Source organism: Protopterus annectens, chromosome 2.part1 (genome assembly GCF_019279795.1).
Source record: "Protopterus annectens isolate FY-2018-M chromosome 2.part1, PAN1.0, whole genome shotgun sequence".
Classification (NCBI taxonomy): domain Eukaryota; kingdom Metazoa; phylum Chordata; order Ceratodontiformes; family Protopteridae; genus Protopterus; species Protopterus annectens.
In genome coordinates, this window is record NC_056729.1 from 935,529,361 (window position 1) to 935,544,309 (window position 14,949).

A 14,949-nucleotide genomic window follows, 5' to 3' on the forward strand; every position below is an offset into this window, starting at 1 on the left:
ATGGGGCAGCGAAAGCTGACACACTCTGGCTAGGCTTATAAATGCCCTCGGGCAGATAGCCTAGTACCTACCTATGAACAATTGTTTTTGAAATGTAAATAGTTTGGATGCATGTTAAGATCATTTGACTGTGCTTGTGTTACTTACAGAAGAACTAAAAATGTCATCTCTGACAAAGAAAAGTATAGTGTAAATAACTTTGTTTGAAATTACTTTCTCTTTTCCTTTCCAAAATTATTTTTCAATTGCCCTGTAAAGCTAATTACATAGTTATACCCACTCCTTAAACAATCCATGTATTAAAAACTTGTAACAAACACTTAGACTGACAATCTAATTGTGCATTTAGCATAATAGTTAAGCTCTTCACTTCAGACACACAAGGTACAGGTTTGATTCTAAAGCCAGGTTATTGCTTATGCTGAGGGGAGGTCTATGCCTAGCATATAAGGCATTGCCAGACCCTGCTCTGATGGACCTCCTGATAACCACAAAAACAGCAGCAGAATTACCCCTTCTAAAGACTTGCCTGGAATAAGCTCCCCATCCATGTGAAGCAGAGTTCCTCCCTGACCTAGTTCAAGTGTAACTTTGACAACTGGATGGGGAAAAGGAAATTAATCCCTGGTTTGACACCTATGCCTCTAATGGACACAGACAGCCTTCAAATGGCTCATCTCCCAGGCCACTGCTTATAAATGTTTCATTTCTCAAACTCCTGCATACACTTATCAATGGTACAAGAACTTGCCAGAGATTTGCGATGGATGGCTAGGCTTAAAAAGGCCCTCATGGTTGCTCACCTAGTAAAAATGTATGAACCTATCAATGTATTAAAGTCTGTCAATAAAAACAAGGAATTCCATCTTCACCAAGTGTTGATGAAACATTAATGAAATATAATACAATCTTTAGCTCCATTAATTTAAAAGATTTCTCAAATTTTGCAAATATTCAGGTGAAACAGTTTTCTTTATATCTCTGTCTTCATTTAACAACTTTCCTTTTAAAATGTTGGTGTGCACTAATTATGCATTCCTTGCAATATGCCTACCATGTTAGAAACAAATTTTCCTCATCCAGCAACAAATCCTTCCATATAACTCACTTTTTTCTTTTATCCAAGTCAACTGGTAAAATATCTTCTGCCTCACCAATACCATTGTTGCCACAGCAATTTTTGCACTTTCTTTCTACTTTCCACTCAGACTTTTTTGTCCTACTAGTTTTACACCTCGTTGATTTAAAATTGTCATTATATTGATACATGGAGTGAGTATATCTATTAATCCCCCATTATTTCTCTTCTTGCAATCTCCACTCATGTTCTCTAATTAACATGTTCTTTAAATAAACTCACAATTTCATACAAGATGAATAAAGCAATGTGCAACTCTAAATGTTCTCTACATATTTCTTCAGTATATAGTTTGATATTGTAATTGTAAAAAGAAATATATCTTGTTTTAAATAATCCTGGCTCTACTTATTACTATCTAATTTACTAATTCACCAATAAAATTTTGTGATCTGAAAAGTAGTAGGATAGTAAATTTCCTTTTTTTAAATAAATTGCTACTAGAAAAAAATAAAATCGATTTTTGTGGAAGGTAAATAATAAAGAATAAGTAGGGCCCATGGGGTCTCTCAAGTATCGTCTATATACTATCATTTCCTTATGTAACCTTATACCTGGCCCTTCTAGCTTTCTTCTCTCTTCTTTTATATTTATTAAACTAGAGTTAGCCACCCCCCAAAAATGTGTGCACATTCATATTCTTTAACTTCTGTCATAACTTATTTTTAGTTGTAACTTAACTGCACAAGCATTATGGATTCTCCGTTTATAACCTCTGCATTCTGTGTCTACCACTAAAATTGTGTCAGGCTGACACACCTCTAACATCTCAAAATAAGCAGACAGTACTGTGCAGCCGCTTTATCTAGTTTGCTATACTCAGTCATCGTGTCTGTGCGATCCAGCTATTAACAATACATCTCAACATGTTCATGCTTTATGTCTGTCATGCCCCTTAAACCATTGTTTCCTCTTAGGCTTACCACCCTTATTTAAACTCTCTTCATCAGTATTTTCTTTTCTCACTATTACCATTTTTTTGCATTCATAGCTAAGGCCAAAACTTTATTTTGCATAATGACAGAATTCCTAGGAAGGCCTTCCACAACTGCAGGTTGAGTAGTGCTTCCTCTGTGAAAACTCAACGTGCTGTGGTTCGGAAACAAGCGATTATATAGGATAAATGTTTTCCACACATTACAGTTTCCTCTTGATTACTGTTGGGGAAAAACTGACAAAAACTGGTCACCTCCCCTACATCTAGTACATTGTTTAGCACAGTCTTTCTTACTATGTCCCGATTTTCCACATTTGTTACACATTCATTGAAGACAAATTTTCTTAAAATGCCCGATTTCCATAAACACATGCATACAAACATAACTTTAGCTGTCCTGCATATCACAAACTGCACCTACTTAAACCCACATATATTTGACTGTCCATAGGCTTTAAATGTCCATTTTCATTATAAAAGTCAACCACCCATTTCTACTCTACCAGTACAAACTGCATATCTATCCTTAACTTTATTCAAAGGTTGAATAACATTGCAATGATTTATTAATTCCAAACATAATTCAGTCTCAGAAACACTTTTTTGTTAATACATGGATTTTCCTGTATTTATAAATTTAAAAAAAAGTGAAGGTGTCCTATTTTCTTCTTTAAATTAACAGCTGCCATCTGGACTGTAGGCTCGGTTTCTAAGCATACATGTATTACTTCTGCAGAAAAATGAAGAAGCACCTGCACTGGGAGGGAACTGTAATCCAAAGTGTGTGGCTACTTCATTCCAAAACTGGAATCTGTCAATGAGGGCCTATACTTGCAAATATCTACATCATAATAGAGACTATCTCTGCTCCAGTCCCAGAATTTTGGTTACCTGATGCTGCAATGGATTTGCTCATGCTGCTCTCAAGAAGGATCTCAGCTTTCTGTGGCTTTTTCAGACTCACCTCTTACCTCAGGGAATTGTAAAAGTACACGGCTGAAGCCACTCAATTGTAAAGTCAGATCTAAATCAGCGCTACACTGAAGTCATCTGAGTTTGGAAAATCTACATTTTTCTTGTTTGAACAATTTCTGGGCATAAATTTTTCCAGCCTCCTTGTCTGCTGGTTGGTCAGCAAATAAAAGCCTCTGCTCTGTATTAATTCCTTCAGAGCTTAATATAGTCACAACAACATCTTCTGAGAAAAGTTCGTCCACTACAGCCTTCTCTTGCTTACTCCCTGCTGCCACAAAACACACACTGTAGTATCCTAGCAATACAGTAGGAGAATTTTCACAGTGCCCTGGCAAAATTTCTCATGTGTCCTATCAATACTACCACCACCTTGGGTCTTTCTGATACCATAGTCCTAGTGGCATTAATCCAGTCAATAGAAAATAAATATGTTTAGACTATCTATACTTTCTTTTTTTTTTAAGAAAGAACAGTATATGCACAGTTAATATTAAACTATTTTCAACTCACTACACACGGTTTACCAAGAAGCCTTGGTATGCTGCATTTAATACTTTTTGGACCATAACCTTTTTCTTTGCTGCGTACTACTACCAATTTTCTAACTTATTAATAATGTGCAATTGTGTTTGCTGTTTCCAATGTTAAGATGGTATTTAAGGCATTTTCAAATGTCATGTTATTTTCTGATAATAGTTTTCTTTGAATGTGTTTATAATTTATTCCAGATACATTTTTGCAGCTCAGGCTTTGCCATAATGTCTCTCCATAATTACAGTCTTGCAATTATTTCCTCCAGTCATCCATAGTAACTGATTCAGATGGCCTTCAAGAATGAGACTGAGGTTTCTATAACTTAGTATCTCAGTAAGTTTGCAACTGATATGATTCTGTAATAAATATCAGGTTTAGAATTAAAAGGATTCTGTAATAAATTTATCAGATATATCCATATCTTCACACTGGCTTTTTCAGGATTTAGGATACTTTCCAATAAGTTTCAACTCCATAAACGCAGCAAAGGAAGGCCCTTTTCTGTCTTCATTTGTAATACCATTTATAACAAAAGCAACTTCCAGTCTTCTGCAGTGTTGTTCCAAAGACTAGATTTTCATATTAACTACATTCAAAATACTTAAACGTCCATTATTTCTTCACCTATTTCTTCCAGTGTGATTGATACAAGTGTTGAATTTATTTAAATTTTGCAGATCTTCTCTGCTAAGTATAGGTGTTAATACAATTCAAGTACCTTAAATAATTTAACAGCTTTAACATGCAACCCCAACACAAAAAGGACAGCAGCAGTAGCTAAAGCAGAATATGTGCAGTTCAATGGATGAGAAACTACTCCATACATAGATAGCACAGTAGAAATAGCAGTGAATGATGTGTAAGAGTTCATAACCAGCTTAAAGTGGATAATAACTGCACATACACCACAAAGGTCTGAAAAAACATACTAAATAGAGTTAACCACAAATACCCATTTTCAGTATTTTAATTCTGAAAAGTAAGGTACATGCAAAAAACAATATTAAAGTACAAAAAATAAAACACAAAAAAAACCATTAAATATAACAGCCAGGCTAACGAATTCATACTGTCAACACTTAACATGATTAGCAAGCAAAGCAGGAACATAAGAGTTCATAGGTAAGTAGTAGGCAAACAGTCCACAGACTATTTCAAGCAAAGCGAAAAAAACTATTCAAAATGTCCCTGTAGTCTCAAAGAGAACAGAACAAGATAGACAAGTAGAGAATTTGAGACTGTTTAGTTATCTATGTGTACCTTGAAGGTGGCAAGGGTGTTACTCTGCTTGACATGTAGTGAAAGTTTTTTTCCAGAGGTGAGGGATACACTGGGATATGAATCTATCATGCTATCTATCCACCACATAACGCATGCACTCAAGTCATTCCACAACAAAAAAATGGTCCCCTGCCATAAACAAACTGTACAACAGAAGGAAGAAACTGTTGCAAAAGAGAGTAAAATCCCATGAGTGGAGGAGCTCCCTGGTCAGCCTCAGTAAGAAGCTGAGATCCCTTATAAGATCCTCCAAAGCTAGCTACGAAAACAAAATCAGCACTAATTCTAAGGACAACCACAAAGCATTCTATAGCTATGTCAAGAATCTCGATGGCAACATCCAGATCTGCTCTGAGTTACAGCACAACGGCATGAAAATTACAGAACCAACTGATATTGCCAACATCCTGGCAGATAGTTTCAGTGCTAACTTTACCCCCCTCACCCCCTAAAGGGCCCATATCTATGCAGGACGAATGCAGAGTCCCTGTAATCACAACTACGCAGGAAAAAGCTTCACTCTCTAAAGCCAAAAACACAGCATCTATGGGACTGGACAACATTGCAGGCTGCATTTTACACGAACCTCAGAACGAACTGGCTCCCCACTTAAGCACCATGTTCAATAATAGCCTCGCATCAGGCTTTGTGCCCACTGAATGGCGCACAGCAACAGTTATCCCACTCCACAAAGGGGGAGCCACCAATGATCCCGGGAACTATCGACCTATTAGCCTGACGAGCCTGGTCTGCAAGGCCATGGAACGTATCATCATGGAACTCATAAACAAAGACATTGGTAACCTCCAAACTCTGGATCCCACCCAGTTCGGGTTTGTGAAAAGCAGATCATGCCTCCTGAACCTGATCGACTTCTTTGAGGCAGTCACCAAAGCTGCAGATGAGGGTAAGGTGGTTCACACAGCCTATCTTGACCTTGCCAAGGCTTTCAACACCATCCCCCATTCTGGAATTATAGCTAAACTCACTAAACTAGGTATAAATCCCTACGTCACAAGATGGGTTGCCAACTGGATCACTGACAGAACCCACACTGTAAAAGTTGCAGACTCAAAATCTGACCTCAAAGCAGTGACAAGTGGAGTACCACAGGGTTCCGTCCTGGGACCTCTCCTGTTTGGTATCTACTTCTCTGAATTACAGGCCAACACAGAAGGCCTCTGGCTAACAAAGTTCACAGATGACTGCAAACTAGGAGCTATAGTCAAGTCCCCAAATGATGTGGACATCCTACAGAAGGGCCTCGCTGAGACAGATGCCTGGTGTCAGAGCCATGGCCTCAAGCTCAATGCCAAAAAGTGCAGTGTCATCTCCTTTGGTAAAAACTCTGTACCCATGAACTACCACATAGGCAGCAATCTACTTAACACCGAATGTGTGATAAGAGACCTTGGGACCCAGGTGGACAGTAGTCTCTCCTTTAATAGTCACATCGCCACAGTAGTCAGGAAGTCCTTCTACGTGGCACACCTCATCATAAAAGGGTTCTCTTCCAGGAAAAAAGAGGTAATTGTTCCCCTCTACTCGACACTCATTCAACCCATTATAGAGTACAACACCCCTTTTGGAATGTACCTAACAAGATATCTGCAGCAGCTGGAAAGGTCACAGAAGTACCTCACAAAAAGGATTACTGGCCTCAAACAAATGCCCTACACTGACCTCCTCAAAAAACTCCAGCTTTACTCTGTAGCATATCGCCTACTCCGAGGTTATCTCTGCCTAACATATAAAGCTACGTCAAGCCCAGAGCTGTTGGACATGCTACACCTAAAGAAATCCCAATCCCTCCAAGCTACATGCTCTAGAGACCTAAACCTTGTCACCACAATAAACAGGACATGCTGGAGGGATAGATTCCTGTCCCAGAGACTTCCCATCCTCTGGAACAGGCTACCCATCTATGTCAAGCAAAGTTCTTCATTAGCACTCTTCAAGAAAAATCTTGATGAGTGGATGGGAAATAGGAAATACACCCCAGGGATCACTTCTGTGTCTCTGCTCGACAGTGGCACAGGAAAATAACTTTCTTGGATGGCGTAAGCCAGGAACCTTGTTGGCTAGGCTTACGTAGGCCCTTGGGCCGATAGCCTAGTACCTACCTATGAACCTATGAACAAGTACAAATATGATTCTGTCTGATTGTCCACGTTGGAGTGAATGACTTGAGACGTACCTCCCTGGACTACATGAAAAGAGACATGGAAGAGCTCTCGGATCATGTGGCCCAGGCAGGTATGACCCTAGCCTTGAGTAGCATCCTGCTTTCACCCAGTATGATACCACAGTATAAGGGCAAAATGATTGACTTCAACAACTGGCTAAGCTTCTTGTGTCATTCAAAGGGGGATCCAGTATCTGTCTGCCTGGGACGACATGATCGACAGACCCTATAGTGCCTTTTTTAGGCAAAGTTCAAAGGACAAAACCACCACCGTAACAGGTACAAGCATGCAAAATCTGAAGGTAATGCTACTCAATGCTAGAAGTCTAAACCTCAAAATGCACTCTCTCGAGGAACTCCTAAAAATGGAGAACATTGATATCTGTGCAGTAAATGAGACCTGGTTCAAGGCTCCAGAGAGCACCCCTGCAATACCAGGCTCCAATTCTTACCACACTTTTCGGCCACCAAACCAGGACCGAAACACTAAAGGTGGAGGAATGTCCATATTCACCAAGGATATTCACACCACCAGGCTAGCTGCCCAACACAATGCGTCCGAAATTCTCCAGGTGCAACTAACACTAGGTAAGACTGCAATCCAGATTGTAGCTTGCTACAAAATCCCCCACCATGCCCCAAGACTTTCACTACACCTTTCTAAACATACTGGAAAATATTAAGATACAACCAAACACCCTAATACTGGGTGATTTCAACTACCCTGCCATTAACTGGGAAAACTACTCGTGTACCAACACCTTTGCCCAATGGTTCTTGGAATTCATAAATGCCAATGCCCTGAATCAACTAATCCATAGTCCCACCAGGGACTCCAATATTCTAGAACTGGTCATTACCAACATGGGAAATCGATGCTCCACACCTACGGTCACCCCCTCATTGGTCAGGTCTGACCATAAGCTAATCACCCTTAACATCCACATCCCTCTCCACCCCCCAGTAAGGAAACCTACGTAAAAAACTTCTCCAAAGCCAACTTCATGCTACTCAAGTCAGAAGTGACAAACTTCATGATACCCATGCAGACGGGAACTGAAAGTTGGATTGCTGAATCCTACACTAAGGCACTGTACGAGCACATCCACTCATGCATGAATCATGCCATCCCAAACAAAACCAAGATGCTCTCCTCCAAATAAAAAAGGAAGACAATCTGGTGGTCCCCTGCCATAAACAAACGGTGCAACAAAAAGAAGAAACTGTTGCAGAAAAGAGGAAAATCTCGGGATGCAAAAAACTCCCTTACCAGCCTCAGTAAGAAGCTGAGATCCCTCATAAAATCCTCCAAAGCTAGTTATGAAAATAAAATTGCCAAAGATTCCAAAGACGACCACAAGGCAATCTATAGCTATGTCAAGAATCTAAACGGCAATGTTCAGATCTGCTCTGAGCTACAACAGAATGGCATTAAATATACTGATCCCAAGGATATTGCCAATATCCTGGCAGATCTATTCAGTGCCAACTTCACCCCCCTCTCACCCCCTAAAGGGCCCATCTCAATACTGAAAGATTGCCAAATTCCAGTAATAACGGTCACACAGGTAAAAACCACACTCTCCAAAGTTAAGAATACAGCATCCATGGGATCAGACGACATCCGGGGCTGTGTACTACATGAACTACAAAATGAACTGGCACCTCACCTAAATATCATGTTTAATCATAGCCTCACCTCAGGCTTTGTGCCCACTGAGTGGCGCACAGCTACAGTTATCCCACTCCACAAGGGGGGATCCACCATGGATCCTGGGAACTACCACCCCATCAGTCTGACGAGCCTGATATGCAAGGCCATGGAACGTATTATCAAGGAACTTATAAACAAAGACAATGGCAACCTTCAAACACTGGACCCCACCCAGTTTGGGTTCGTGAAGGGCCGATTTTGTCTCCTGAACCTGAATGACTTCTTTGAATCAGTCTCCAGAGCTGTGGACGAGGGTAAGGTGGTCCACACACCCTATCTGGACCTTGCCAAGACCTTCAACACCATCCCCCACTCTGGAATCATAAATAAACTTACTAAGCTGGGCATTAATCCTGGGGATGACTCGATGGGTTGCCAACTGGCTTACTGACAGAACCCACACTATAAAAGTAGCCGACTCCAAATCCAGCTCCAGACAAGTGACAAGTGGAGTACCTCAGGGTTCAGTCCTGGGACCGGTCTTGCTTGACATCTACTTCTCTGAAGTACAGGCCAACACTAAGGGACTCTGGCTAGCAAAGTTCGGAGATGACTGCAAACTGGGAGCCATTATTGAATCCCCAAATGATGTGGATATTCTACAAAAGGGCCTTACAGAAACAGATGCTTGGTGTCATAGCCATGGGCTCAAGCTCAATGCCAAGAGATGTATAGTAATCCCCTTTGGGAAAAAACATGTACCTGTGAATTACCACATAGGCGGCAGTACACTAAACACGAAAGTGTGATAAGAGACTTAGGGACATAGGTGGACAGTGGTCTCACCTTCGATAACCACATCGCCACAACAGTCAGGAAATCCTTCTATGTGGCACACCTCATCACTAAGGGCTTTTCATCTAGAAAAAAAAGAGGTCATTGTCCCACTGTACTCATCCCTCATTAGACCCATTATAGAATACAACTCCCCATTTGGTATGCACCTCTCAAGACATCTGCAACAACTGAAAAGGCCGCAGAAATACCTCACTAAAAGAATCACAGGCCTAAAGCAGATGCCCTATGCAGATCATCTAAAATAACTCCAGCTATACTCTTGTCGCATATCATCTACTCAGAGGCGATCTCTACTTAACATACAAGGCCATGTCAAACCCAGAGCTGTTGGACAAGCTACACTTAAAGAAATCCCAATCCCTCAGAGCCACACGCTCCAGGGATCTAAACCTTGTCATCACAATGAACAAAACATGCTGGAGGGATAGGTTCCAGACCCAGAGACTCCCTAGACTCTGGAATAGACTGCCCATACATGTCAAGCAGAGTGCCTCTTTGGCCCTCTTCAAAAGGAACCTTGACGGTTGGATGGGAGATAGGAAATTCACCCCGGGGATCACATCAGTCTAAACAGGGGTCCAGGGAAGTAAATATTGTTGGAAAAAATAGCCAGGGAATTGTTATGGCTAGGCTTGTATAGGCCCTAGGGCCGATAGCTTAGTACCAACCTATGAACATGTCTTATAAAACGGGAGTCATTATTAAGTTTTGTTAACTCAGTTTGTCTCACTGTGTGCTTCACAAAAACTGGCAATTTGGCAAGGTCCTGGGGCTCTTTTACAGGCATCAGGGCTACCAACAACTCAGACTTTATGGTCTCATCCAAAGAATGCCTCAGGAATTCAACAACTCTTTTATTATATGCTGCTACATTACTCATCTCTCAACTGTCCAGAATTTTGTCTCATATTTTGTATATAAAATTTGTACTTTTCTGTCACGTCATTGAGGTTGAAATTCGCTAAATAAGAACAGACACTTGAGTTTTAGTCTTCATGTCCTTCAGCAATTGCATGCTAACACTATGCATTATTTTTATGGTAACTTTCTATGCCCATAAAGAGTAATATTTAAAATCTCTCTGTGAATTTAGTACTTTGTCTTCAACTCCCAATTTCTTTTGCTTAGAATTCTTGCGCTCAGCAGGTAGTGTGGGAATAGAACCTACAACCTTCTCTGATCATTCCACTATTACATGCAAGTAGGCTGCTTGCTGAACCCTGATGCTACATGCATAGCTCTCAACCTTCCATCTCCAAAATGAGGAACACTCAACTTCATAACGTGGAACAAATAGGCAAAATGTGGAACACATACTAAAGGCTTACCAACACCTTCAACTAGGAAGGTCATAGGATGGTTAAAAATATGCTGATTTTACTTATAAAGAAGATCCTTTAATGAATTAATATGATTAATTTCTATTTACCATGGATTTCACTTAAAAAAATTCCTAACACTGAATGTGTGACAGACTCTTTCAATGTGGAACTTTGAGGAACATGAACTTTTTAAGAACCCAAATGAGGTACGTTCCTCATAATGAGGTACACTTGAGGTATGGACAAGTTAAACAAAAAAGCATCAATAAAATAACCAAGATTAAGGATTTTTCACAGAAAACAACGCGTATTACATAACTGTACGCGAACAATATATAATCAGTGCTGACTGTGGAAGTCACTTTGGTTAGTTTTTTTCCTACTCTGCAAACTAACCAGATGGAGTAGATCCGCTTGAAAAGAAAGTCATGTTTCTAGAAATACCAGAGATTCAGACCGTACAAGACCCTGCAAAACAAACAGTATTTAAACAAGTTGTTTAGATGAAGAATATAATGTTGGCGCTACGCAAACGCAATTTACGTTACGCTATCAGACCACAACGGGAACGGAAAGCTGCCCCGTCTTCACTGCCTCACCCAACCTTTTAACACACGAAAACCATCGCCCATTCACAGAAAGTCGAAAGGGGAGAATAAACCACGTGTCTAGGGGAAGAGGGTGGTTAAAATCTACTATCAAAAGTGTGTGATGCTGCCTATAGCAACGCACAGTAAGAAACCCGTCCTTCGTCCTAGTCTCAGCACGTCCGACGTGTTGAGTCTTGTCCGCCAATGACGAGACAGGGGGCGTTGAGGGAGGTTGGGTATTCGTCCCTGTCCGTCAACAGGCGTTCGGCTGGCGGTACAGCTCGGATGGAGCTCTGTGATTTGTATGTTGATCCTACAGCTGGGGCAGTGATCCTATGTGGAGAGGAGAGTGGGTCCGTCAACTTACCGGCACAACATTAAGTTTGTAAGTACTTCATCTTTTGTGGAATTGCTGCTTTAAGATCGATGTTGAAGTATGTTACGGGGCCCTGGGCAGTTAGTCGCCTTGTAAACGTCCCTTGCTGTGCTTCTTTTGGCTGCTCCTTGTTCAGAAGTCTTTCCTTGTGAGCTGGCCAGCCATCAGTTGATATCGTCCATTCAGACGGTTTCGGCTTGGGTGTGCAGTTTGAGTGTTTAAGTACACTTTAGTTGTCCTTCCCAACTACATTTTGAGTAATAATTCCACTACAGTCAGTCGAGTAGGTGATGGGTTAATTTGTATTACATTGTTCTCTCTCTATCCTCCTAAGCTGTTGTCCGAGCTGGGTGTTGCCTAGGTGCATTCTGACCAGTGTTGTCCAGTATCCGTCTCCCAATGCCTTTCCATTACCAGTCAGTGGAACGGAAACGGTTAAAAATTCTCATTAATATACAAATGCTGGTTACTGTTGTGTGCTGTTGCCACTAAGTGAAGGTATTTCTTGCTCTATTTTGCAAAAAAAAAAGCTTTTTCTTGTTTATTATAGTCACTAAAGTGGCTACGTATATTTTTATGTTGTGTACCATATTTTTCAGATTGCGATATATTTTTCTGTTGCTGACTGAAATTTCGCAGATGAACCTTTACGTGGGCATACGATTGTGCGCTCTTAATGCTGAACATCATCTGCTTGTCATGTTGTATTTGTGGCCGTAAGTGACAATTTTGATTTATTACTGTACTGTCAATTATTAGCAAAAATAGCATAACGCTCATTTAACTATTTCTCTTGTAGGTCTTAAGTGTGATATACTTTTCATCATTTCTTTGGTTACATGTTGAACTGAACAGGGTTATTCTTTTTCTCTGTGTGATGTATACTTAATTTTTTGAGGTGGTGTTAAAGGTAACCTACTGTTTCTATATCCCCCACAGGAGAAGGGGTGGCATGAAGAACCAGCCTTAAGAACATGGATGAGATCTATGTATGTTGCTTATTGTTATGAGTTTTCTGAAAAGCAAATTTAAAGATGGATGAGTCTGCTTTGCTGGACCTACTGGAGTGCCCAGTTTGCTTTGAGAGACTTGATGCCACTGCAAAGGTACTGCCTTGCCAACACACATTCTGCAAACGATGTTTGTTGGGGATACTTACGTCTCGCAGTGAGCTGCGATGCCCAGAGTGCAGAACTTTGGTTGAGTGTAGTGTTGAAGAATTGCCCAGCAATATCTTACTTGTGCGTTTGCTTGATGGCATTCGTCAAAGACCACGGCGATCTGGTTTTGCTGGTGGCAGTGGGAGCAGCAACACTGCTTCTCTGAGGATTCCAAACAACACTGCTGGAAGTTGTGGCATGAGGGATGCTCAAAGTTCTCAGAATATAGGACAGCTTCAGAGAATTCAGACGAGGAGTCCACCAGTGAAGGTAATATTATTTTAGATGTTTTTTTTTCATACTCTACAAAAGTGCAAGGGTTAAAATGTTCTATTTTATTGATTAGAAGGTGAGTGCTACCAAGTTATTTTTTTCTTTAACTCTGATGTGCTTTGTTTAGATGCGCTTTAAGATTACTAGCGTAGTCAGGGGTACAGTTTATACTGGTGTTGTCATGTCACACAGATCCCATCTTCTTCTTTTTTGTATTTTATTGGAATTACTTGCATAGTTAAAGTTAAGCTTTCATACTAGTGTTTCCTTCAGTCCCATGTGCCATCTAATTAACCATATCATTTATCTTGAATTTCCTTACCACTGTCTACTGAGAGTTCTTGTATAATGTGCTTTTACAAGTTCTGTGTTTGTACTTTTGTGAGACAAGATGTGCCACCTTGTGTGTAACATGCATTGAAGTTTTAGATTTGAGCCAGGAGGATGAGCTTGGAAGATGCACAGTTTTCTGAAACTTGGAACTATTGCATTTCTTGTTCTCATTTGTCTGTGCCTCCTAGTAACTGTATCGGGTATCCGTATATATCTGTGATGTGCTGTCATAATGCTTACTTTTCAAATAGCTTGCTAATGGACTGTCTCTAACTTATGAGTTCTGTTCTGGAAAGATGTACATTCAAAGGAGATTGGCTGTCTTTTAGATGCAATGAGCTCTTTTGCTTTTGTATATTGTCAGCCATAGGAAGTGTGTTATGTGGAATGATAGTCACAGTTTTACCTTATATTTGGCTAATTTAGGTAAGTCTTTAGTGTGCTACAGTCTTTCTGTTGGCACAGTAGTCACTAAACTGTTACTTGGTGCTGTTGTAGGTTTATATATATATATATATATATATATATATATAAGTATAATTTTTTTTTCAGGTAATGTCCATTTTAGAGAGTGGCTTGAGTCTGCAAGTCCAAGCATGAGAATACCATGAAACCCAGGCTCTTATGTGCATTGCTAATCCCTTCTGTTTTGAAGGGAGTGGAATACTTCAGCTTCATCACTGATTGCTGAGATTGTCAAGAAGTGCATGATTTTGATCAGAAGTGGCCTCATTTGACCTTTGCTGTCTTTTGCTTATTGAATCTTGTTTGGCCTCCTCTAGTCATCCCTTTTGTATTAGCAGTACAAGCTGGCAGCAGTAGAAGAAGCACCTTTTATTTATTTTGATATATGCCTGAAATGGTCTGCTGTTCCATTGTGTCACAGTCCAAATGGCATGGTACCAGTTTGTTTTGCCTTTGACGTACTATATTTGTTTTTTTTGGATATTATACACAGTATGAGTTTAAATGATATACTTTATTTCTGTTTTGTTAGAACATGCAGAATATTATGACTGTTAACATATTTTTGTTTGCTCTGGAAGGTAAGAAATAAGGAAATGAACATAATATAAATAGGTTGTTGCAGGACCTTATGGGGACCTTTTAAACAGATTCCTTTTTCTTCCAAACTTACATTATTGAGTCTTGATTTTTTTTTTAGAAGCAATTTGAGCTGTGAGGGTGTTCTTTGTCAAGTGGATACTTTGAAAAGATATATTGTGTATATTAACTGTTAGGTGGACTTAAAGACTTGCTTTTACATTTATCCTATAGTGTGATTCTGTCCTAACAACAATAAAAAAAGTTGTATGCTTCTGTGTTCCAAGGC

At 40.1% G+C, this 14,949-nt stretch overlaps 1 protein-coding gene across 2 annotated transcripts in view; it reads left to right on the forward strand.

Moving 5' to 3' along the window:
* Positions 1-11,598: 11,598 nt before the first annotated feature.
* Positions 11,599-14,949, forward strand: part of SH3RF1 (SH3 domain containing ring finger 1) — a 1,302,561-nt gene continuing 1,299,210 nt past the window's right edge. The window contains exons 1-3 of one of the 2 annotated variants that reach the window (XM_044062570.1): positions 11,599-11,859; positions 12,450-12,566; positions 12,790-13,280. In XM_044062570.1, coding sequence (XP_043918505.1) covers positions 12,885-13,280 — 396 coding nt within the window. In that variant the 5' untranslated portion in view covers positions 11,599-11,859; positions 12,450-12,566; positions 12,790-12,884. The remainder of the gene's footprint in view (positions 11,860-12,449; positions 12,567-12,789; positions 13,281-14,949) is intronic. The other variant, XM_044062569.1, reaches the window with a different exon arrangement.